Here is a 24,421-nt window from a genome sequence, read left to right on the forward strand (position 1 = left end):
GTAGAAAATGTGTCAGACAATCTGTTCAAGGCAATAGGGACAAATGTGTGTGGACTCATTCTCTCTGGTTGTGAGCGCTTCATCACCCGTTAGCATTAAAAGACTTAAAATGAATGTTTATTTTTTTCCACAAATCCATATGCTCCTTTACTGTGCATTCTACCTAAATTATAATATAAAACACAACGTAAAATATATTCCACAAATAATGTATTGCTTTTTCCAATGTTGTATGTTAGATAGGAATTATTTTGGGGCCAAAAACTAAATAAAAAACAATAAAATTGAAAAAAGTAGAAGATGGACTAGCGTTAGTGAAACATACTTTATTGAACCTGCAGGGGGCGGTAGAACAGAAGAATAATAATAACTACTGCTCAACAAAGAAGACCAGGACCAGGAAGAAGCGTGTCTGTACTCTGTAGCATCCATGTTTCTGATCGTTCACTCATTCATTTCCACTTTACGTGTTCACGAACTCATTTGTGCACCGAGCGAGTTCTAATTTTTATTTTTATTTTAATCAGGCAGTTAACGTGTCGCACTTTTCTGTCACTATATAAAAAACAGGCGCTGCAGCCAAAAACCAGTGGCAGCTAAAGCTAAGGTGGGAGAACGTCGTCAAGTCTTGCGTGTGGATGAAAAGTTTGGTGAACGCGGACATGATCAAGGAGAACCAGTGGAACATCCCTCCTAATGCTCCAGCCTGCATGGAGAAGCAGCTCGGCTCGGCTCAGTACAGAGCAGGTAGGAGAGTCTCAACACGCGGTCACTGGCACTGATAGGGCCGTGTAGACACGTTTGAGAGGGTAGGGGCTCCAAGGGAAAAATGGAGCAGAACTAATGTTTATGTTTCCAGCTCCTCTCCTTACAAGACATCTCTGTAGAACGAAATACACTAAAACACACTTATAGTGACATTTCATACCTTTTTAAAATTTTAAACACACCTATGAATCAAGAGATTGCCAGTCTATCCGTACACAGCGCCCCTCATTGGCCAGTTTAGGTGACGTGATAGGTGCACCACGTGACTTAAAGTTCTGTCAGTTTTATTTTAGCTCATATTTATTTTTTTAGCTAACCCACTAACCCTTTTGTTTTAGCCCTAACCCAGGAAACACCTTATGTTTTTCTTCTTCATATATGTATTTTTAACCCTAAGAGAGAGCGGAGGGCGAGGAGAAGGCACAGACTGCAGGAAAAACTATGTATATATATCTTTGGTTTCTAGATCATCAGTTTACAGCTACTTTGTTTTATTTATTACTTTGGTCCAAACAGACAGACTTCCTCACGCACACTTAGTCAAAGAGGGGTTAAGGTGCAGGTGGATTACTGTGTGATTAAGTACTGTAGTTTCATTTCCACCGTACCTTTCTTCACAGACGACACACTGGTTTTGGGTGCCTCCAGCCTCACAGGCAGGAACTGGCAGGGGTCCCTGTGGATCTACAGTGACCCTGAGCAAGCCCCCAACGAAGGTTTCTGCAAAGCGGGTGTGCAGACTGAGGCTGGCGTGACCGACGTCAAATGGATATCTGAAAAAGGGATCGTTGTTGGATCTGATTCAGGTGTGTTGCAGTTTCATAAGCTCTCAGTAGGGCAGAGATTGGAGTTTGCTGCTGAAACAGGATTCTTGTGGACTTTGCAGGGGCCTTGGAGCTCTGGGAGCTCACTGAGGATGAGCGTCTGCTGGTAAACAAGTTCACCAAACAAGACCATGATCAGATTGTTACTACAGTGAGCCCAGTGGCTGGAGCAGGAAGTGTCATTACTGGCAGCATGGACTGCAGGTTGAGACACTTTGTTACACATTTGGCTTTGTCATTTAATAACAGAAGTGTTTGTTTCTTCTGTTTCAACCTTCAGCTTGGTTACTCATTTGAACTGCTTTGCTTTGTTTTGTTTTGTTAACTTATTTTTTTCAGAATTAAAGTGTGGGATTTGAGTCAAGAAGCAGTTGTTACAACCTATAATGGTAAGATAACATCTAAAAAAAAAAAAAGCATTTTCAAACAACAATGATGCCCATTCATTTATGATTATATTTTTCTTTACCTGTAATCTAAATATTCAACATCATTATACATGACAAAAATGTTTAATATTAGTATAGTCTACAATTCTCTATGTAAATCTGTTTTAAAGCACAGCAGTTTTTTTTTTTTTTTGCTTTGGTTTATGTGTCTGTTATAAATATTTTTACATCTGTTAATTGCTGCAAGTCCAAAGGGTAAAATATAAGTCTTAATACGTTAACAGATTGAATACTGCTATTCATTATTTTTCCACACACATTGACAGACTTTCACAGCAGTGTCACACACAAAAGAATCAGTTTGGTTTCAGTCATTGGTCTGCCAGCAGGACAATTACCCAAAACACCAGAGAACGGTTGAGAACAAAATAATGGATGACTTTAATATGAAAAATTTGATAAAATCCTGCAGTTTCTCACAAATAAACTGATGAAATTGACTAACCTCATGTTTGAGAAAGTGGAAACCCCGAGTGCGTCACATAAACAAGGCACAGAAATAATACAACAGTCATCAGAGCATGATGGAAGTAAAGTATGACACATACTCATCTTAACTACACAAACTAATGCACAGGTCGTGGAAAAAGTGAATTAGTTTTTAATTAAAACCGCATTTTTAGTTTGTCATCTGAATGTTGTTGCATTTCTGTTCTCTGTTGCAGTACATCAACGATTAAATTCATTTTGTGCACAACAATGCAAATAAGTGCTGTAAATCATATGAACACTTTCTACAAAATTATTAGAACCATTGTCCAACAGTTTGTGAAAAGTTATGAAATATATACAATGCTTCTGTTGTTCCTTTAGCTCACACGCAACCAGTCAACTGTGTTGCCTGCAGTCCCACAGACGACTCCCTCTTCATCTCCTGTGGCCACGTAAGCTGCTCATCCTCTGCTTGTGTGCACAGTCGATGTAAAACAGACTAATGTTGTAGCTGTAATGTATCAGTCAAGCAGTCATTTCCCATCTCACTCTGTTAACTCGTGACGCTCACCCCTCAGGATGGTCGTGTGCTGATGTGGGACAGAAGGAAACCTGACAAACCTGCCACTAGAATAGGTAAAAAAAACAAACACTGTCACATTTCTGTGTTGTGCCGTTGATTGTATTTAATACACTTTAGCCAGGGTTTCCCCCAGAGCTTTAAGCCTTACTTGTTTATTTATTTAAAATAGGTTTTTTTTTTATGGTTCATCTTTTTCAAGATGTGGATGGAGCTGAACATTGTTTTTTCACGAGGAGTGGCTCATCCCACCTTCTATATATCTTTGCTCAGAGCTGTATGCTTGGTACCGGGAGGTCACACACAGCTCTGCTCGTCACAGTCTACCTGAAGCTGTGACGAGTAGCGATACATCACGCACCGCTACTTTGTTAAGACCAGACATCCACCCAACAAAGCAAACCAGTCTAGCTTCCTCCATCAGATCCACCCAAAGTTCCCACAAACACGGTGATCGTGCTTTACTAACTAAGCTAAGCTAATTTGTGTAAATTGAGTTGCAAATTAATACTTATTGCACATTTTTGTTTGCATTATTATTGGAGAAAGATTTCAAACGTGACTGTTATTCGGTACTGCTTTTGTATTTAAATAGACACAGTTGTGTTGAGATAGTTAAATTTGTGTTTTATATATTACATATACACACATAAATTAGGTTTAGTTTGTTTCCTATACAGCGGTAAAAAAATTGTCTAGTAAATCTGTTCTTGATATAGTCTATTAAATTTGTTTGGTATTTTAGTCGACTAAAATAAGACAAATTAAAACAAATCAGATGACAAAATCTTGACTAAAACTAAAAAGAATTTTAGTCAAAAGACTAAAACTAAATAAAAACTTTTTTGTCAAAATGAACACTGATATGGTATTAAATAGGCATCGTTTATTAAACAGTGGTGATTTTTATTGAACCCCATCAGAGATATTGGAAGGAAAATATAATTTTGCCTTTTCTGATCAGAAGTTTAAAGTGTATTTAGTATTAATTAAAAATACAAAGCACGTGATGTCCACATTATATATGTTTATATTTCTCAAGCAGATTATCCAATCAGAGAGCAGAATGAGTCTCTCATTTAGGTTGCCAGTTTCTAATCCAGCCTGTTTGGGCTTTTTTTTTTTTTTTTTAAATGACAAAATTCACAAACAAAAAAAATAGCACCACACATTTGTTTAAATGAAAGTCAGTACAAAAATAACTAGTCATACGAAATACAAAGACTTTCTCTCCCTAAACCCCAGCAGGTGGATTGCATGAGTAATCACTGTTTAGAGCTATAATATAATAATATATAAAACTATACAGCATGTGTCACAGGCAGGTAATATTCTGGCAACAAAAGTTAGATTGTAATGACTTTATAAACCAGTAATAGTGCAAACTATATACGGTGCCTTTAATGCACAACACGTGGGAGTTATGTTTGTTTATGTAAATGTTTGTTTTTATTAAATTTGTTCAATAAAAAGTTCACAAGAAGTAATTATAATTTCAGTGTAAATAAGTCACACCAAAATACACAAGTTTATTTTTGATAGCTTCTATTTAAATGTATGGGGAAAAAAACCCTCAAACTTGTCTCACATACATTTTTGAATTACACTTCCTCCTTTTGCACTGACAGTTATCCTTAAAAACAGTCCTATAAAGCAGACTTATGATAGAATCATCATCAACATCATTACATGTGACTTATTTTGGTTGAAAAAATTTCAGTCAATTTATTTCTTTTTTGCTTCAAACCCTGGGCTAAAGAGATGTAAATCACTGTAGCAAAACCATTATAAAGTATTTTTTTTTATAATACCGCCTCTTTAATAAAGAAGCCCATATAATGTGACCTTCCTCTTGTGTTAGCTTTCTGTTAGCATCACTTATGATAATGGGTCAGTTTGACCCATGTCTTAAATCAGCTGTAAAATACACAAACATTAATCATCTCATTTGTTTCACACTACTTAGTTAGGCTTTGTAATCAATGAAAATATTGGTAATGATTTTGGTGTGGGCGTCTGAGACTTTTTGTCAGTATACCCCTTGATTTCAATTATTTTAAAACCGGTAAAATGAACCTGAAGAGGACAGACAGGTAATGGGAGAAGTTGACCTGAAATATATTTTAATAATTATTAACTACGTATGTGTAAGTCGTAGAACTGTAACATGGTTCCACAGGTTTGCTTTAAATTAAATTGTAATTGACAATTTTTATAGAATTTCTATGCCAATTACAAAGTCAATTATCTGAACTTAATTACAATTTAATTATGATTGCAACAGATGTTTTTTTAAATTACAGTTACGTCAATTGTAATTCATTATCAATTACTGGATTACAATTATAATTGACCTCAACCCTGTAAGTCACTATATGAAAAGGTGTACAATTAGAAATAAGAAGCCAGATATTTCTTCTGTCATTAAATGTTGTACTTGTGCCCCCCCCCCCAGATGTGGAGTCCCCCAGCTGCTCTCCCACCACAGCTGCTTGGCACCCCCATCACCGCAGCACTATTGCTTTTGGTAAGTCTCACCAGCAGCACAACAGGAGAATTTAAAACATTTGAGGTAATCTTGACCACTGTTTGTCAGGTGATGAATTGGGCAGAGTGGCTGTGAAAGATTTCCTCGTAACAGAGCCAGCTCGGACAGTGAACGTCCACAGACGCAGAGTCAACGGCCTCGCCTTCTCCACACACAGGTAAAACTAATCGAAACAAACTCTGGTAGATCATTCACAGCATGGTATTAAATCAGGCCTTTTGTTTTTATCCTAGTGCCTCCCTGCTCGCCTCAGTTAGTGATGACTGCTCTCTTGCTGTTATGAACTCTGAGATGCAGGAAATGTGAGTTCAAGTGTTTTCATCAATGTTAATCATTTCACTGCTCTACAGATAACCATAATCTAACTGTCTTCACTCAGACTTAGAGATCGGCGACACCAGGACTTTGTCAAAGGCATATGCTGGCGCCACAGTGACTCCAGCAGACTCACCACAGTGGGTTGGGATCATCTTGTGCTTCACCACACAGTGGATGGAACCGCCGGAGACAGCAGGTCTTCCTGAAGCCACCCAACACTGAAGAAGCATGGTCGTAGTTTCATAAAGGATCACTGGTTCTACTTTTTAGAATTCATGGGAAGGCTGATTATAAATCACATGTTACTCTTTGGTTTGTTGTTGTGTATGTCACAATACAGATGTCTTCTGTTTGCGGCTTGATATGGTAACTAATAAATCTATATGCAAAGGATGTTGTGCATATCTGAAATGTACCCATATATGAAAATGCTTAAAATCAATGATCTCCAAAAGGAAAGTCAAGTCTAAGGTTAACGTCAAACATGGAACTCAGTCTGCTTCGGTCTTGATACAAGTTTATTCTTCTTACACTGTATGACTCTGCTTAGCTGTGCTCTTTGTCTCCAGAGACCTAGATAAAGACCTAATATACTCGCTGAGTGATGCCTCACATTTAGACATTCTTTTGGCTTTTAATTGGTTAATTGCAAATATTTTACAATTGTCAAACATTTTACAAATATGTATATATAAAGTGCAACAATTCACGCAGGAAGTGAGACAGGTCACTGAGGGGTAGGAATTGTACGCTGCAGTTTTTCAGAGAAACATTTATTGCATATTTTAATATTACAAATTATTTTCTTCCTTACCATTAATAAATACCCTGATTTGCCTAAACAGGCTGAGGAAATTTAGTATCAACCCAATAAAAAGATAATAATTTGGACACATTGTCAAAATGCATAAAATATCTATGCTTTGTAATTAAAGCACCACACTCTTCAACCTCATTTGTATTCATGCCATTTGAAAATAAAGCCAAACCAAATATAATTAAAGTCATTATGACTGTTTTACATGAACAAATGTGAGCAACATTAGAGCTAGCACTGATGCCCTACTGCAATGTGGCTGCAATCAAAGAATGACCACAAGTCTTACATGAATGCCTTATAAATGTCATATTTAGTGTGAAAATAAAATTACAGCGTTGTGGAAGGCCCTAATTTTTCTGTCACATAAATCATGTATGTATTACTAACAAGGTATACAGATTAATTTAAACACTGAACAGTTTCATTCCTCTAATATTACAGCCCTGACAGAACAGACTGCCCAAAAGCAGTACGTCTCAAATCACGGACCTAACAACTGCCAGAAGTAGATTTTAGAGTTAGGAATTCCCTTAATGTGTTTTAGTCTTTACATACTATCTACGGAAGTACTTAGTATAGCCCTTACCAAGTTTAACAATTTGCCAATCTCTGAGCCTTTTTGTCCCAATATGTGACCAACAATCCTCCATCTTCCTTACCCTCCTATCATTCAGGATTAAATCAAACTGGAGCCTATCCCAACCTGTTTTTGGTGTTAGGTACACCATAGACAGGATGTCTGTCCATCTCAGCCACACACCACACTTCTGTAGTTAATTCAGAGACATCTACATACACGTTTTGGTAATGTCTGATTATATCAGAAAACCATTCAACAGACCCTCAGGGATGATAAAGACAGCACCAGAGGTTGGATGCAGTGATGCCTTCCACTGGTAAACCAAGTGGACTGGTGAGTTTATTTACCAAGTTAAATGTTGGTTGCAAACATTTTAAAAGAATACTGTACCACGATGATACATGTCATCACATTAATACAAAGTCTACTGTAATAGAAAAATATTTTTTTCATCAACGAAAGCAAAACAGAAAAAGTCTGTGAATTTCCTTTTGATTGTTGGAACTGCTTCAGCTAACTTATACAAGATGTATGTAACAGTAAATAGTCTTTATATAATAAGGCATCAGATTAAACAATGAAAATGACATCAGGAACTGTTGTATTTTATGATTATGAATTATTAACAATCAAAGCCCACATATTTAAAGCAACTCGACCGATTAATAGTTGAAACCAAGTTAAGTCATGTAAGATGTATAGCAGCAGGTAACAAGTGTAACACACAGAAATGGGACATAAAATATTGTTCAGATAATTATAATATTATACAATTATAATTTAACTTACAGGTTGGTTTTGAGGTTTCATTCAGAAGTTTGTCTCCACAATTACCACGTTCTATTAATGTACAGTTATACATTCATGTGTATTGTGCAATGGCACTGCAAAGATCTCTAAGGATCTTCTCTCCTAACAACACTTATTGGATTTTTGGTTCCAGGCCGAACTGTAAAAGTCATACCGTACTGATGCTTTGACTGCTGCTGTGGTCCATTGCTGAAAAAAAAAAAACTTACTGTGAGTCAAAGAACAGACAAATATTTGGATAAAATCAGGTCACATCTAATGATGGTGGACATCTCACCTGGTGGGTGGACTTTTCAATGTTGAAGACTCTTGTGGCTTTCTCATCATTTTGTTTTCCAACTCCCTCATGTCAAGTGTTGCTGATTTATTCACAGCAGGGGGCTTGTTGGGTGGTGGTTTAGTTTTGCTTCTAACAGGTATGGCATTTTCCTCTTCAGGGAAATTGGTTCCCCAGTCATCAGAACTGGGATCAGCTTCTTTTAGCTGGGGCATCTTGTGGTCCATTTCCAACATCTTCTTTTGTAAGATGCTCAGGAGGGTGACCTGACTGGGAGAGAGATGGGATGGCAAATGCGTAGGAGCCAGCTTTGGAGCCGTCTGGGCATGTGGCTTTAGTTTAATATTAAAGTCTGGAGGTGGAAGCTTTGGTGGAGGAGGGGGTGCTGGTTGTAGAGGAAGGGGTGCCAGTTTTGGGGGAGAGGGTGCTGATTTTGGAGGAGGTGGTGGAAGTGAAGCAGGCGGTGAAGGGCTCAATACTGGCATTGAAGGCTTTTTGGATGGAGGGTCGGGAGGTTGGATTTTTGGGGGCGGCTCCATGAACCCAACGTCATCAAATTCAGGGGGTGGAGGAAGGACCGGTATATTCAACGTCTCTTTTACCTCCTGTTGTTGTGAAGGTTGCAGTTTTGTTGGTCTTTGTGTTGCATATTGCTGTTGCTCAAACACATTGTTCTCATTTGGGGATTTAGCTGCAGACCCTCGACTAAAATCTAACAGAGAAGATGGCGTCTGACCCTTAACCAGCGTAGAACTTCCGTTTTTTTCCGGTGATTGAAGTGTTTGTGTATGTTCCCTCGAATATGAAAACTTTGGGCTTTCTTGTAGCCTAACTTCTGATGATGAAAGCGATGAGGAAGACCCAGACCTGGGGGTAACAACTAACAAATTGGGACCTAACTCATGAATGCTTGCACTCAGGCGGTCACTGCTCTTGTCTTCGTGTGGCAAAGAGTTTACAGATCTGTGTTTCTCCCTTTCTTTGGCTGCCTTCAAAAGAGCCAGTGGAGAAGCTACATGTCCCTCTCGTGAAGGACTGTTTTCACTTTCCTTCAGATCACGTAGTTTACGGTCCAATAATGGGCTGTAACTGTGGCTGTGGCTCTGAGGCACATTGAGTTTCTCTGTTTTGGCATCTAACTTTGACGGAAGACTGTTCCCTTTAAGTAACTGTTGAGAACTGTGCAGTGGAGATACTGGTTTCTGTGCTGTAGCAGGGGGTATTTTGACTGGTTTGGGAAATTGCAGGTTATCCTTTGGCTCCTGAAGAGATCCTTTCCCATCAACCTGTGCCTGTGCGTTATAATACCCAGAATCCTCCAGGAGTAACTTCTGCCTTGGCTTTGCATCATAATCCTCTTGACCACGATAGAATATGGTCTTTGGAACATCATAGAGCTTTGCAGCGTTTTGAGGATTGAAGGTGGAGAGTGTAGCTGTGCGTGCAGGCGGTGGGGGAGCAGGACTGTGAGGTGGAGAGTCTGAGACAGAGGACATTCTTGTTGGCTTTGCAGGAGGTGTCTTGTAACCCTTGGACCTTTCGAGAGTGGGTTGAGATGGAACATATGAATGCTGAGGAACTTTGGCATTTGGTAGACTATAAATGGGGGTGGGTGATGCAAAGCCATTGGATGGAATTTTTGGTGGAGCCATTGCTGGTGGGTTTGGGATGGATATATCGTTTTCCAACATGTTAGGTTCAACTGGTGCTGGTATGCAAGGAAGCTGAAGGTTTGCTAGCTCTGGACTGTTAAGGTCTCCCATGAAATCAGGGGGAGGAAGTATAAAGGTCCCAGGAGGAGGTGGAGGTGCCACAGAAGGAGGAGGAGGAACAAATATCTCTCCTTCTTCAAGATCAGGCACAGATATGATGGATCCATTAGAAGAATGATTTCCACCAGCTGTCAGAGAAAAAATAGAGTACGACATAAGTCATTCTGTACATCAGTGGTGGCCAACACATCGATCGGTAGATCACTAAGGCATTTTGTGTCAATCACGCTAGTGGACCGCATGTCTTCATAATGAATGAGAATGGAACGGTCACGTATACTAAAAATGAAACCTAACAATTCCACTTCTGACCTCAATTTGAGGGGACGCTAGTGCACTAATTTGTTTATTTACAACCTGTTATATTAAGTAGAAGAAGACCCTCCTCCAGCCCAAAGACGCTCACAGACGATCACAGTCACACCAGCACAAACAGGTACATTTATCAGCAGCATCAGACAACCTAAGTGTTTGTAAGCCATGGAAGTTCTTCTAAAAACAAAGTGAGCTACAAATAGTGAAAGTATCTGCGTGCTACTGACTGGGACCGCTAAATGTGGTTTTTATTGTGGTTTCATTACCCACACACTCACTGGCTCTATAACTCCATAATAAGACATGTAGTCAGTCACCGTCACTTCGTTTCCTTCTGGATTCTTTGATTCCTCAGTGTTTTCCATTGTTTAATTCGGCTTTCCGTAAGTTTTCCTGATTTTACTTCTCAGTTGTATGAACATCAGCCTCTCAGAAAACTTAATACAGGTTAATACAGGTGAGGCATTTGTGCATTCTGATTCAGTGCAAAGATTCAATTCTTTAACCTGGGTCTTTATGAAGTGAGCAGCTGTGTTTGGAGCTTTTGTGGATTGATAAAATGTGCATATCTATATCTATATCTATATAATTCTGCTATAACAGAACTGTGAGATGATCTGAGATAAACAAACTGTAGACCATCACACTTTCACACAGTTTTGGTTCTGCCATGATGAAATGGAAATACTACATTTTACTGTGTATATTTTACAAACTTTAGTTTAAAAATATTTTTATTGATTGTATTTACATTACTTTACAGTGTGGAATGTTAGACAACAATAGTCAGCAACAGTAAAAGAAAAATTGGCTCATTTATTATTAACCACCAATGGGTTACATACATACATTTTGATCTTGAAAATAAGAATCTTCCAAAATTCCACTAATAAAAAATACCTTGAAAAATAACCTAAAAATAAAACAATATATATTATAATCGAAATGTTAGATGCGAGTCAATCTACATTTTATGCTGATATTGGACCAATATTCAATATAAATATTGCGACACTTATAGGAAACGTTTGTTTATGAAGAAAATACACTAAAATGAGGGCTCTGATATAAACAATGAAGCTAAAGGGGGAATGAAAGAATACTACTGCCTGTAAAGATTAGAAAATCTGCACCAACTACAGTGAAATAAACGCCTTTCAAGATATGCAACCACTCCTGATATGTAAATATGCTTGTCATTTGGGTTTCACTGGTTGAAATTTGTCTGGCAATCTTGAGCAATCACCCAGTTAAACATTTACCCACTCTGCATTTCGTCCTTGACTCTGACTGTTGTGATCCATCAACTGAGGCAGATTAAAGGCACCACGACATATCTGCACCTTCACTTTGAATGACAGATTTCCTCCTTTGAGCCAAGGTAAACTGAAAGTACATTTTAGGAAGTGGTTAATGGCTCACCTGAACCGTTGATCCTTAGACCACTTGTAGGAGGAAGGACAGGAACCTTTGGCACCGGGACTGCAAAACCTTGAAAACTGTCAAATGAGGACTGTGAAACAGAAATGAAACAGTGACAGCAAGATTAATTTTGTTGATTCACATCATAGAAATTTCAAAACAAAACTCAAATGCATACAAATTACATAAGGTATAGTATTGTAAGTAATTTATCTAAATGCATAGCGCTTTACGCTTCATCTTGTAATCAACTAATTTGATATATTTATCTAATTATATAGATTTTTGTAGGTCAAGTTAGGTGACCACAGATTTAGTCAGCTTTAATATGTGAGTCTAGATAACTGGATGGAGTAAAACTAACTTCAATATGAAGTTGAGATCAAAACTTTGACACAAAACAAATGTATTTATTTTTATTACAGCCTGAAAGTAGTGTTTTTTATTGACTTCCTTTTGCACAAGTGTCGCCTTTTTGTTGACAACAAACCCTAAACAGGGATAGTTATATGAAACAATATTCTCACATGTTTAATATTGCGCATTGACACCATATTTTCAAAAAAAAAAAAAAAAAAAAAAAATGATAAATGTGTAGCAAGTGTTAAAAAAAATCTCGAGATAAGTGTACCATTTCCGCTTCTGAAGTATTCAAAATAAAACTTTTTGTTGGCATGATTTTGAGACATTTAGTATGCCAGTAATAGCATCAAAAAAGGGCAAGCCAAATACAAATGTGTATACTTTGAAATGGAATTTAGGAAAGTGAGAGGCCCAATATAGCTAATGAAGATCACAAACGAGTACAAAAGACAGTCTTTGTCTGCAAAAATAAAAGTCCTTTGACACCTTTTATAGGGTCTACTATACCGACAATGGAATAGGTTAAAAAGATTCAATAAGAATTAAATAACTGATAAATGATGGTCAGGGTGTGGGGGTTTCAAAGTAAGGACAAACTCACTTATTTAAATATTTCAACAAGGGCTAAACTATATGCAGCGTAGTATTATCCCAAGTTTAAGATGTTGATTTTAAAACAAACAATGTAAATGAACAATTATATAGAGACCCTTTCCAAAAAAATAGAATATCATGGAAAAGTTGTTTAATTTCCATAATTCCATTCAAAAAGTTGAACTTTCATAGATTCAGGGCCCACAATTTAAACAATTTCAAGTGTTTATTTTTACGTAATTTGGGCTTCCAGCTCATAAAACCCACAAAAACAGGATTTCAAAAAAAATTAGAATACTGTGAAGAAATCACCATTTACTTCTCAGTTTTTGCAGAAAAAAAAAGAGGAGAAGACGGACTGGACTGTTGATGAAAGTAAAGTGCGCCTTTCATTTGGGAATCAAGGTCCAAGGGTTTGGAGGAAGACTGGTGAGGAACAGAACAAAACCCAAGCTGGTTGAGATCCAGTGTGAAATATCCACAGTCAGTCATGATTTGGGGTGCTATGTTCTGTTCTGTTCCTCACCTGTTCCAAATGATGATTTCTTCACAGTATTCTACTTTTTAAAATCTTGTTTTCGTGGGTTTTATGAGCTGGAAGCCCAAATTATGTAAAAATAAACAAATAAATACTTGAAATCGTTTAAATTGTGGGCCCTGAATCTATAATCTATGTAAATTTAACTTTTTGAATGGAATTATGGAAATTAAAGAACTTTTCCATGATATAAATTTTTTGGAAAGGGTCCGTAGATTGGTTTCAACTGATACCAGGAATGAGGTGAGCTTATGTTTGATTTGTAGTAATATCTGCCCCAGGAAAGCAAAGTGCTGCCTAAAGATGTAATGTGCTCTAACCATTCAATTCCTATTATCACTGTTTTAATGATACCACCAAATAACTCTTTTGTCTACTACACTGACTTACACATTTGTCATTGGGATGAATCAGTGGATACACCTATATTTCTCACATTGTCTAACATTGCATCTAGGCTTGGCCGAGACAATGACAGGCTGTCACTAACCCCACTGTAACATGGTGGGAGTGTGTGCGCGTGTACACTTGTGTATTTAAGACTTCCCCTCAAAGCTAAAGTGACACCAAAAATAAGCCGTGTTGACACAATAAGAGCAGTAGGTGCCCTTTAAAAACAGCTGAATATCATTTGAAGAAACATGTGTTTACGTCACAGTCTCGCTGAATTAATACAGGCCACAGCAATAGTTAACTACAGAATCAATGAAACAGTATTTCAGGCATACCGACGGTGCGTCATCTGTTCTTTAACAGACACCAAGACATACTAGTGCAAGAACAGTTTGACACACATCTGAATGATTAAGATTCTGTCTAACATTCATACAGCCACAACACTGCCTGAGGGTGTGCCATCGAAGACACTATGTGACCAAGTTTGAGTTCATTAGCTGGTTCTTCAAGCTATGACTCACTTTGATCCAGTGAAACACTTCCAGCCCTCCTGCACCGTGCTGCAGGGTGTGCCAGGTCCACATGCCACAGGCACATTCACAGAACACTCCCAAACACTGAGGCGGGGTGTGTGAACCACAGTGGAGATGGGTTTCTCACTTAAATGTGACAACATAATAAGAGCTTTCATTGGGAATGCTCATGTGATATGAATCAATCTTTTAAAATAATGGACATTTGGTCGGATTAATAAATGGGTCTAAAATAGACAACACAAAATAAATAAATAACACAATTGGAAATATTTATTCAATGTATTTTGTATGACGTACAACAGTTTAAGTTTTTACTATTCCTTATATGCTGTGGACTGCAGAATAAAAACTAGTTTTATACCTCTGTACCCTGTAAACACACAGGGACATTTAAACTAAAGGCCACTCCTGGGACTTTGAACAATCCCACCATTGTAGGACACTCAATGGACAATTTAGTGCCCCAGTTACTAAAATAAGCCTTTTGTAATGACACTAATAAATTACTTAGTGTGCGTGTGTGTTTACATCCATCCTAGTAAGATGATACTTTATTGGTCCCACAATAGGGAAATACAGTGGTTAGAGCAGCCTATCTACAGGAATAAGGCAGAAAAAAACAACAAATACAGAAAAACAAAGCAAAATGATTTCTGATCTGCTTATTAATAAAGGTGCAGTGTGGCAGTATTACTAAATTACTGTTTGCTGGCTCACACTGGGCTGTTTCAAGGCTTTAACTTATCCAAAGCCTCCATAATAAGTTATTACATACATTACGGAATGTATGTTACAACATGAGCACAAGAAAAAAAGCAAAGGAAGAGGATTCCGTACATGTAAGCTAGTGTTCATCCAAATTTACTACTGAAGTGGATTGTGTGTGAGTGTGTACGTTTCACTGCCTTCAGTCATAAAAGTTTTTGTAACTCTGAACAGAAGAAGTGGGAATTGAGGATGAACGGATAGTTGGATTATGTTGTCTAAACATTCTTGACTGTTTCACTCAGTTTAACATAATTAATGTTAAATCTATGTGCTGTAAATTAGATTTGACAAACTCATGGCCCGTAGGCAAAATCTGGCCAAGACTAACTCCTAAAGGCTCCCAGGCACTGCACAGTAGTTGCCCACAGCTATTCAGGGATCAGTTAAAAGCAAACTAATGTCACATGTATTGAAATGTGTGTGACATATTGTGGAACAAAACCTATTAAAGCTGCAATATGTAAAATCGTGAGGCGCTCTACACTCCGCCCTCGCCGCCTGAAAAACTCACCAGTCTTCTTGGGAACGCTTGCGTGCACAACTGTGGAACTCTTTGCGACTGTTTTCTCCAAAGAGACTAGTAACAAATGTCAGCACTTTATCTTGTGTTATTGGAAAGTTTTCTGATGTTATAGAGACGTGAAAGCTCTCTGCTCTGAGGACAGTAAGAGGTTCAGAACTGCTCCACACACACAAGCAGCTGGCTAGAGCAGACACACCCCACACTGCAAATGAAATGGGTCTGTTCTCTGTCTCCACCTGAGATAATGTTTATCTTAGTTTTACAAGCTATTTATTCCGTTTTGTTATCAGTAGCTGAAAATAAAAGCGATATCTCTAAATGTCGACAAAGTAAAATTGCACTTTGGACATCTTTCAATTGAACGTTGTTTTGGGTTGGAGCCTCGCAACTTCCGTGAAATCTCATCCCGCGAGACTTCGGCGCAGGAAGACGGACGCTCAGAACCTCCTTGTAACACTCCATATTCCTTTGTTGTTTCAAGCCTAATGTGGCAGTAATATACAAGTATAATGATAAGAAATGTCCCGGTCTCCTCTACTACCAACACGTACCGCGTCATGTTTACTCAGAGAGGAGTGGTCATGTGACACATGCGACACATTCCAATACCGAAACGTGTGAAATGCCTCCTCATGATAAAGTTTTTTGGGATATTAGAGTATTTTTTCGAAGTTTGGGTGTTTCCATTATCAATTTTTATTGCGCTATTTAGTTTTTGCACATTTCCGAGGGTAATGGAAATGCAGCTACAATCTCTCTCTGATTCAGGGCGGACAGCGCACTAAGTGAAAGCAGATCGCACGCAGTCCGCCACATACCAAGTCAGAGGGACTATTGCTTCTCCACCTTGGCCTTCCTTTTTCCTCTTTGCCGTGAAACCGCTGTGCCAGAAGCCACGTTAGAGTCTTCAGATGAATATAAAGCCATGGGACTGTCCCTACTCTCAGATCGGTAACGCGCATAGACTTTTGACGAGCAGCTCGAGCAGCCAATAGTAACGCTTAAAACAGCTCATAGGCTTGCCCTGTTGGTAGAAAGATCTCTGATTGGCTGAAGTCCAGCGTCATACTTTCTAAAGCTCATTTACAGAGCCAGGAGAAAGAGCAGAGATTCACTGTCCACTCAGAACACTTTGGATTACAATATGCTCAAAGATGATTATGGATTTTTAGCAAATAAAACCAAAAAAAAGTGACATAATGCTCTCCACCTCAGTTGCACACCTGTAACATATCATTAGACGTTTACAGTACTCACAGAATGGTGGTTGACTGTTGGCCTGGCTCGCACACTGGCTGTACCCGACTCCAGGATGGCAGGCGAGTCCAACACAAGCGCCATGTTTTCTGACCCTAAAAAAAAAAAAAAAAAGAGAGAGGTGTCTTTTATTCTACATCAGGTTCAGGAGAGCAATAACACTTGGTTTTCAGTGAATCAAGGACAACACAAAAACTTACAAGACAATAACAATAGATGGGGTGTGGCAGGTCTAAAATGTATAAAATGAATGTATGAGGATTCATAGGATGGGTTGAGGGGTGGTTTGGCTCCGTTTTAATATTTTTTTTATGGCTTTTTCATTTATGTTTTTAACCTGTAAAGCAATTTTGATTGTCACAATATTTGTACAAAAAACACTTTGTGAATACAGTTTGGTTGATTGACTGATTGTCAAGTAGCATAATAAAAACATGCGAAAGTCTGAACATTTGACAGGATTTTAAGTAAGATTGTATTTGTATCATGTATTGTCTACATCTGCTTCTACCCCTGCACCATGGAACCACGGATAGAAATTAGCGTTGAGCTAAATCTGGTGTATTTACAACTTCGGCTGTACATTAATACACACTGTCCGACTCAAATAAACAAATAAATAAAATATAGCAAAATAAATAAGGCAACTTCTGTAAACATTTTTTAAACACTGCTTAACAATTGGGTTTTTTGCATCTTGTCAATTCTTCAACTATTTCAATAATAATATTAAAACATTTTTTTTTGTTTAGTTTTGATTTTAAAGAAATTTAAATGAGGTATTGCATAACACACGTAACAAACCAGTGTACAGTCTTTACAACCTCTAAAAAAACAACTTAAAATACCCAAGCAGTCACTTGAGCTGTCAAAAAAACCCTACAGTGCATTCCTCTGCTAGACACTTCAGGGCTGCTCTTATTGTTTGACCAATAAGTAACTGATGTCAGTGAGAGCCTCTTAGTCTGCCTGCTCTTTCAGCACTCTATGACAACACGTTACCTCAGGGCAGCAGAACGATTTACTGAGCAGCAAAAACATTTTTACAAGATTGGGAAAATAAAAACGATATTGTGTCAGTCCAGCGTAACAAGGAACCGTGTTGAGCAGAACTACAGCATGAGTAATCTGCTTTGTTCTCAAACCAGTCTATCCAAATGATTACTTTCCCCTCAGTGCCATTTCCTGATTTAAATAGACAAATCTTCTCCCTCCGGTTGCACCTTTGCATACAATCACACTCCCTCTATAATCTGTCCAGTCAAATGGAACTAATGCTACTTAGAGCTGGACAACATATCTGTAAAACGATATCTGTGTGTGATAACGGATACGGTCCCAAGCTTTGTGAGTTGCCATAGTTACGCAAGTACACAGCAGTTTCAAATGTATTTCCCTTGTATAGGCTAAATGAACTGAAATTTTCTGATTTATTATTAGGTTCAGGTCAGTGCCTAAGCATTTTTGTACCCAATAGGAATAGAACACTACCTTCAGCTGAACCATCACTGTTGGTGCCAATAGATAAATTATAGGGATTGGATTGTACACGCTCACGATACAATTCGATAAAGATGAATAGACTTTCGATAATAATAATTCACATCAAGTGCAATCCACTATCTATGCCATACTTTCCTGAGCCATATTTATTTATCTGACCAACGGGTCAGTTTATATTTTTATATTGCGAGTTATGGTAATGTATATAGTGTGCTCAGTAGTATTATAAAGAAAGTGTCTATTGATATGGAAACGTATCAGTAGCCCCCGGGTCTATGGGTACAATTGTGCCTGAGTTATCGCCGTGTCAGGATGGCCGAGGGGTCTAAGGTGCCTGACTCAATGATTCTCCCTTCCGCTGCCGTGGTTTGAATCCTGCATTTGTCATACATATTTTTTCATTTGAACATATTTAACACGGCAAATTCGACCTTCGTATGCATATACGAAAAAACATTTTAGGATATTTCCTGGGTTAGGGCTAAAGTAAAAAGGTTAGCGGGGTAGTTAAAAAATTAAATATGAGCTAAAATAAAACTGACGGAACTTTAAGTCACATGTTGCACCCATCATGTCACCTAAACTGGCCAATGACGGGTGCTGCGTACGGATAGACTGGCAGTCTATTGATACGTTTCTGTATCAATAGCCATGGCCTATTATATATTTATATTTATTTTTCCAATATTTTATTTAAGTGTGTCGTGTCATTCCTCATTCTTGAAAAGCACCTGAATTTTGTTGTATGTGCTTTACAATGACAAAAAAAGCTTCTATTGTAATCTATTCTGATGACACAATAGTTTTGAGAGATTATTACTATTTTTTTAATTGCAGTTTGGAAAATATCCATGCTGTTAATTGACTAACTCTGGATACACTTGACAAAACATCTCATGATGTTCTAATATAGCAACATCTTGTCTCAGTAAACTCATGATTCATGATCATTTAAGGGTGTCAATTAATTTTTAGATTTTAGTAGTGGTTTCAAAACTAATCATGTCAGAAAAACAAGCACACAGAAATCAGATAAGAGTACGTGTAATCAATATTAACAGGGCAACTTTGTGTAAGGCGATTGAAAGCATAGCGGCCTGTTGGCAAAGAGCTTGCGAGCCAATGCTCAGCCCATTCATTTTGTGTAAACAGAAGTTCCCTACAAAGGTCCAGCATGGTTTGACCTGACTGAGCGGTAACTCGCTATCAGGTCTTCTCCAGCTGGGTATGATGATTAATTCATTAGATTCAGGTGTGGTAAATGGCGTTTCACATGTAAGATAACTGTAAGTACAGTAGAAAACACGTCTGCTTATAATTTAATTTATTTGAAATTATCTAGCTCACATAACCATCAAGGCAGGGTTATCGAAATCCAAGTGTCTATTGTTAGGGAAACGTATGAATAGCCATGGCCTATAGAAATTGATAGATTTAATCAATTTTCCATTTATGGCTTGATGTCGATTGATAAATCTAAAAATCAGTCATTCAATACATGAATTCTCCCTTGTGTAATGCAGGGCTGTGGGCTCAATTCTAAATTCAAACATTAATATTTTTTAATACTGCACCAAGTTAGAGTTGGTTACTCGCATCTCTTCCATATTAAAGTAAAATTGGTACGGTGGATGCAATATTCTTTACCGAATCGAAAATCGAGGCCCTTGTGAATTGCAACCAATTAGGGAAATCTGAATCGATACCCAGCTCTACTAATCAAGATTCAAGTCATCTAAAAACTGTTTAAAAATCGAAAGTTTTTCAATCCAAACTTCCGATTCTTGAATATCAGTTGGAAAAAGTTGGAAACTTCATCAAAAGACACCGATACTGATTGAAAGATTAAAACACCTGTTTTTTTTATTGGGTCAATCACATCCTGTTGATAACGGCTGTAAACATGAACACTGAGCTGCAACAATGAAAGAGTTTCCGAAAGTTTCAAATAGTTCCAGCGGGTCTGTTTTTTTTTTTTTTTTTTTTTCTCCACACACTGTATTTATAATAGGAATATACTAAATGAGTAAAATAAAAATAAAAAAGTAGGCAAAACGACAACAGAAATGCATAAAAAATATACGAAAAGGCTGTAAAAACACACAAAACGACTCCCAAAAACATATATTACAAAAAACACACACCAAATGACAACAAAAAATATGAAAATGACTCAAAATACACAAAACTAAATATTTATACAAAGAATACACTAAAATAACAAAAATGCACAAAACGACACCAAAAAAGATACAAAAATACACAAAATGACTCCAGAATCACACTACCATAGCAACAAAAACAATAATTATACAAAAAAATGCACAAAAACACAACTGAAAGATACAAAAATACACATAATGACTCCAAAAAAAACAAACAAAAAAAAAAAAACAGACATTACAAAAACTACGCCAAACGAAAAAAAAATATTAAAATGAGTGAAAAAAAAAACTAAGCAAAACATTTATCATGCGCATGTCCCATAAATTTAACCAGGGAAATCGCACACGCTATTTTACTTTGCACCCGCACATAAACCCCTTTATAACACTACAGAGTACAGAGTATGTACATCCAACCTTCAAACACATACTCATTTGGCCATAATTGACATCTCTACTTAAGCTCCTCCCACTATATGAATACATACTTCTGTTAAATAAATCTATGTATTTTACTGTGGGATTCACTGGAGTCGTTTAGGAAAGAGAAACAAGTCTTTAACGCGTCAGTCCAAAGGTCGTGTTGTACCTCAGTAAACAGTTCGTGTTAACATTTTCCATTAGTAAAGTGGTTAATGGTTCCCAGTACACTACTCACCCATGTCCTGCATTTTGACACTGGTGTCGAAGAGGGACTGGTTCTTCCGACCCAGAAAGTGTAGCGGTCCTTTCCTCATGGTTGTGGTTTAGCTAATGGTAATGGATACAGCAGTGACCATGGGGACAACGTGATGACCAACAGGTAAATCCCAGCTGAAAAGCACTCTGTGTCCGACAGGTGCAGCTCTCCTGGTAGGTGTGTGTAGGTAAAGTGTCAGAGTGGACGGAGAAATGAGTGAAATGTCCGCCCAGCTTGCTTTCACTGAGCCTCCGTCTGAACACACCCCCACAGCAGGTGAGGCCCAGCCCTCTCTGACACACACCTGCACCTGCACTGCTCTGTAGGGAGGAGGTCCCACTAACGGGACGCTCTCTGCTCTGTATGGCACATGGTGGACTGCAATGTTATTCAGCTGGCGGGCCGCGGGACACGTGCGGCCCAACAATAACCCAGAGGTGGTCCCAGCATGGGGTCCATCGAAAAAAGCTGGGAAAAAAAACAAAAACAAACACCTGTTATTAGAAAAAATGCTAGAATTTCCAATAATCTTGAAGGCAACATAGTGTCACCGTTCATAGGACACTTTTTCCAATTTATTGTCTTTCAGAGATATGAAATAAAAATGTTATTTTTTCACTTAATCTTTTTTTTTTTTTTCTTGTTATGTCATAGATTATCGCAGATTGATTTCTGACCAACATATTGATAATTGCAGCATCGTCAATCATTATCGTGAGCTTTGTATCATGAGGTACCCAGAAGTTCCCACCTACTAATAAGGCTGTTTCTAAAGCACTGACTGTTTAATTTGGACCAGGTTTATCAGGACATCATAGATTTTATTTTATGGTCACCTGGGTGAAGTAAATACTGTGTTAAAAATACACATCATTGATTTGTAGTAATATTCAACAACAAAAACAATAATAACTGGTCCTTAATCTTATTTATCTCTGGCATCTAACAGCTGTTATTAGAAAAATTGCTAGAATTTCCAATAAACTTGAAGGCAACCTTTTATGCAGTGGCCTTTAGTGAAGCAGTGATAAATGGGAGCACATCTTTTTATAACTCTGAGACATGTTGTTAGTGTTAACTGTTTTAAAGATGCAATTCGTAGAATTTTCTACTTTTAAATATATCTTAAATACCTAAAATAAAATAAAAATGAGTGCAATATATCACGATATTACGTCGCACAATTCCCGGAATGATTCAAAATGCAGCTGTGGATTTCTTTATAAATTTCTTTATTTTTTACTTTTATTGAACCAAGAAAGTCTTTTCCACTACAGGAGACATTGTAACTGCACAAATAAGTGCTCTGAAACCTGGGCATGTTGACCAGCTTGTGTTTCAAAAAAAAAAAAAATCTAAAAAGAAAGTACTAACTTTCTGCATTTATTTGTTGTTCTAAGCATAAACCTCAGTTAAGTTGCACTAAAGTCAAAGTTCGTTTAAAAGCCACAGGCAGATTGTATGTTATTGTTTTATTTTAAGTTGTTAGCACATGGCATGTTAAAGCTAATGTTTTGAGTGTAAAATATGCCAATAAAATATATTTCACACATAATGCTCTCATGAAGGTGTACACATTTCGAAATAAGTTGTTTCTTAAGTCATATATATATATGTATATATATATATATATATATATATTTTAAAAAAAATCACAATAATTGCCTCATACTTTAATATCGGGATTTATCGTATCTTATCATATCGTGACCTATGTGTCAGGATACAAGTCGATACCATGTCCTATGCATTGTATTGTGTAGCTCAGAAAAATGCTGTGATTTCTTTTTTCATAGTTATTTTCACAAGCATATACAACAGCAGAACGATCACTAAAAGGGGGCATTTCCCCCCCCCTCCCCCCATAATATATAATGTAGAACATCATAAATAATAACACTGCTTAATTTGAGCAGTATTACTCTCTCCTTCTTTTAGTTACAGGGTTTGCTGAACAGCTGAACATTTCAAGCTGCATTTTGGATTTATTTTGGCAGGTCCAAAATACAGCTTTCAAAACTTATGTTACAGAAATGACAAATAATAATAATAATAATAATAATAAAAACAGTGTTGTTGGTACATTTGTTTTCATTCAGCGTTGGAAGCTGATTGTGATAAAGCGATGGGTAAAGTGTAAGTAAAGTGACAAAAAAATAGTTACAGGTGACATAAAATGATCCAAAAGTGGTAAAAATGCAGCAATAAAAGAGTGAAAAGTGACTAAAATGGGACAAAAGCTTCAACAGTGGCAAAAAAGAGGAAACGGGTGGTATATAATGACAAAATCCCTCAACCTTTATATTTATCATTATTGTTTCCTTGTTTTTTGTTTCGCGCACCGACCACCAAGTCAAATTCCTTGTGCTGTCTTAAAAACTGTACTTGGCCAGTAAAACATTTCTGATTTCTAAAAAGGTAGCTTATTTGGATAAAAATGGTTAAAAAAGGGACAAAAATTGGATAAAAGTGTAAAAAAGAACTTGCAAAAATGGACAAAATAATAGGGGAAACTGATATTTATTGGCAAACGGTAGCTTAAATTTGAAAAAAGTGTCAAAAATGTTGAAAATAATACTTAAATAGTGCTCCTCCCATGTTTATTTTTGGTAATAAATCTTGCCTACATGTCTTGCATACAGTAAACATTGCATGTATGAACTTAAAAATAAGAGATGTGTTTAAGTAATACCAGAAAGTTATTTTGCACGATTTGAACTTAATTTATTTTCCACAAAGGCATCTGTATAAAATGAAAGGTTTGTCAAAATGTACAATTATTTTTTAATTCAAGTAACACCAATTAATTCAATTAAAAAAAACAAAAAACAAATTCAGGCTTTAAGTACAGTATCGCTACATTTATAAACTCTAAAACATTGCCATGCAAAATGAGCCAAGTGAGAAACAACATAATAGCTAGAAACTCCAACCTGAACCGATGGAAGTGGCTGGGCTTTGATCAGAAATGGCACGACTTAAGAACATATGGATTAGATAGATAGATAGATAGATAGATAGATAGATACTTTATTCATCTCCAAGAGAAATTCACAGGATTATGTGGCGTGTACCTTCATAAACTGTTCATAAAGTTGATTTAAAAAAAAAAACTATGAAACGGAAGGAAAAAAAAAAAATTCCAAAAAATAATGATTTACTCAGTAACAGTTGGGTGTAGAAA

The 24,421-nt window shown here is 37.2% G+C and overlaps 2 protein-coding genes across 2 annotated transcripts; one reads left to right on the top strand and one right to left on the bottom strand.

The window, feature by feature from the left end:
* Positions 1-386: 386 nt before the first annotated feature.
* Positions 387-7,079, top strand: wdr77 (WD repeat domain 77). Its single transcript, XM_028446858.1, has 11 exons — positions 387-410; positions 571-747; positions 1,389-1,574; positions 1,655-1,796; positions 1,932-1,981; positions 2,855-2,925; positions 3,052-3,109; positions 5,509-5,580; positions 5,650-5,758; positions 5,835-5,903; positions 5,981-7,079. Exons 2-11 carry the CDS (start codon positions 639-641, stop codon positions 6,123-6,125), a joined length of 1,011 nt encoding a protein of 336 aa, XP_028302659.1. The 5' UTR covers positions 387-410; positions 571-638; the 3' UTR covers positions 6,126-7,079.
* LOC114463338 (extensin) lies at positions 6,654-21,508 on the bottom strand. The gene is made up of 5 exons (XM_028446840.1): positions 21,217-21,508; positions 16,891-16,985; positions 11,916-12,006; positions 8,407-10,306; positions 6,654-8,318 (listed from the first exon to the last, which is right to left on the bottom strand). The coding sequence occupies exons 1-5, from the start codon at positions 21,293-21,295 to the stop codon at positions 8,216-8,218; spliced, it is 2,268 nt and encodes a 755-aa protein (XP_028302641.1). The 5' UTR covers positions 21,296-21,508; the 3' UTR covers positions 6,654-8,215.
* Between the last annotated feature and the right edge of the window lie 2,913 nt (positions 21,509-24,421).

This window comes from Gouania willdenowi, chromosome 5, assembly GCF_900634775.1.
Source record: "Gouania willdenowi chromosome 5, fGouWil2.1, whole genome shotgun sequence".
NCBI lineage: Eukaryota > Metazoa > Chordata > Actinopteri > Blenniiformes > Gobiesocidae > Gouania > Gouania willdenowi.

Bases quoted from the DNA above. Each gene is read 5' to 3' on its own strand.
- wdr77 (XM_028446858.1), top strand. From the start codon at position 639: ATGAAAAGTTTGGTGAACGCGGACATGATCAAGGAGAACCAGTGGAAC. The intron at 1,982-2,854 runs GTAAGATAACAT...TTGTTCCTTTAG, and splicing joins AGTTGTTACAACCTATAATG to CTCACACGCAACCAGTCAAC. The intron at 5,904-5,980 runs GTGAGTTCAAGT...GTCTTCACTCAG, and splicing joins AACTCTGAGATGCAGGAAAT to ACTTAGAGATCGGCGACACC.
- LOC114463338 (XM_028446840.1), bottom strand. From the start codon at position 21,295: ATGAGGAAAGGACCGCTACACTTTCTGGGTCGGAAGAACCAGTCCCTC. The intron at 16,986-21,216 runs GTGAGTAGTGTA...TTTTTTTTTTAG, and splicing joins TGTCAAAATGCAGGACATGG to GGTCAGAAAACATGGCGCTT. The intron at 10,307-11,915 runs GTGAGCCATTAA...TTTCTCTGACAG, and splicing joins TCTAAGGATCAACGGTTCAG to CTGGTGGAAATCATTCTTCT.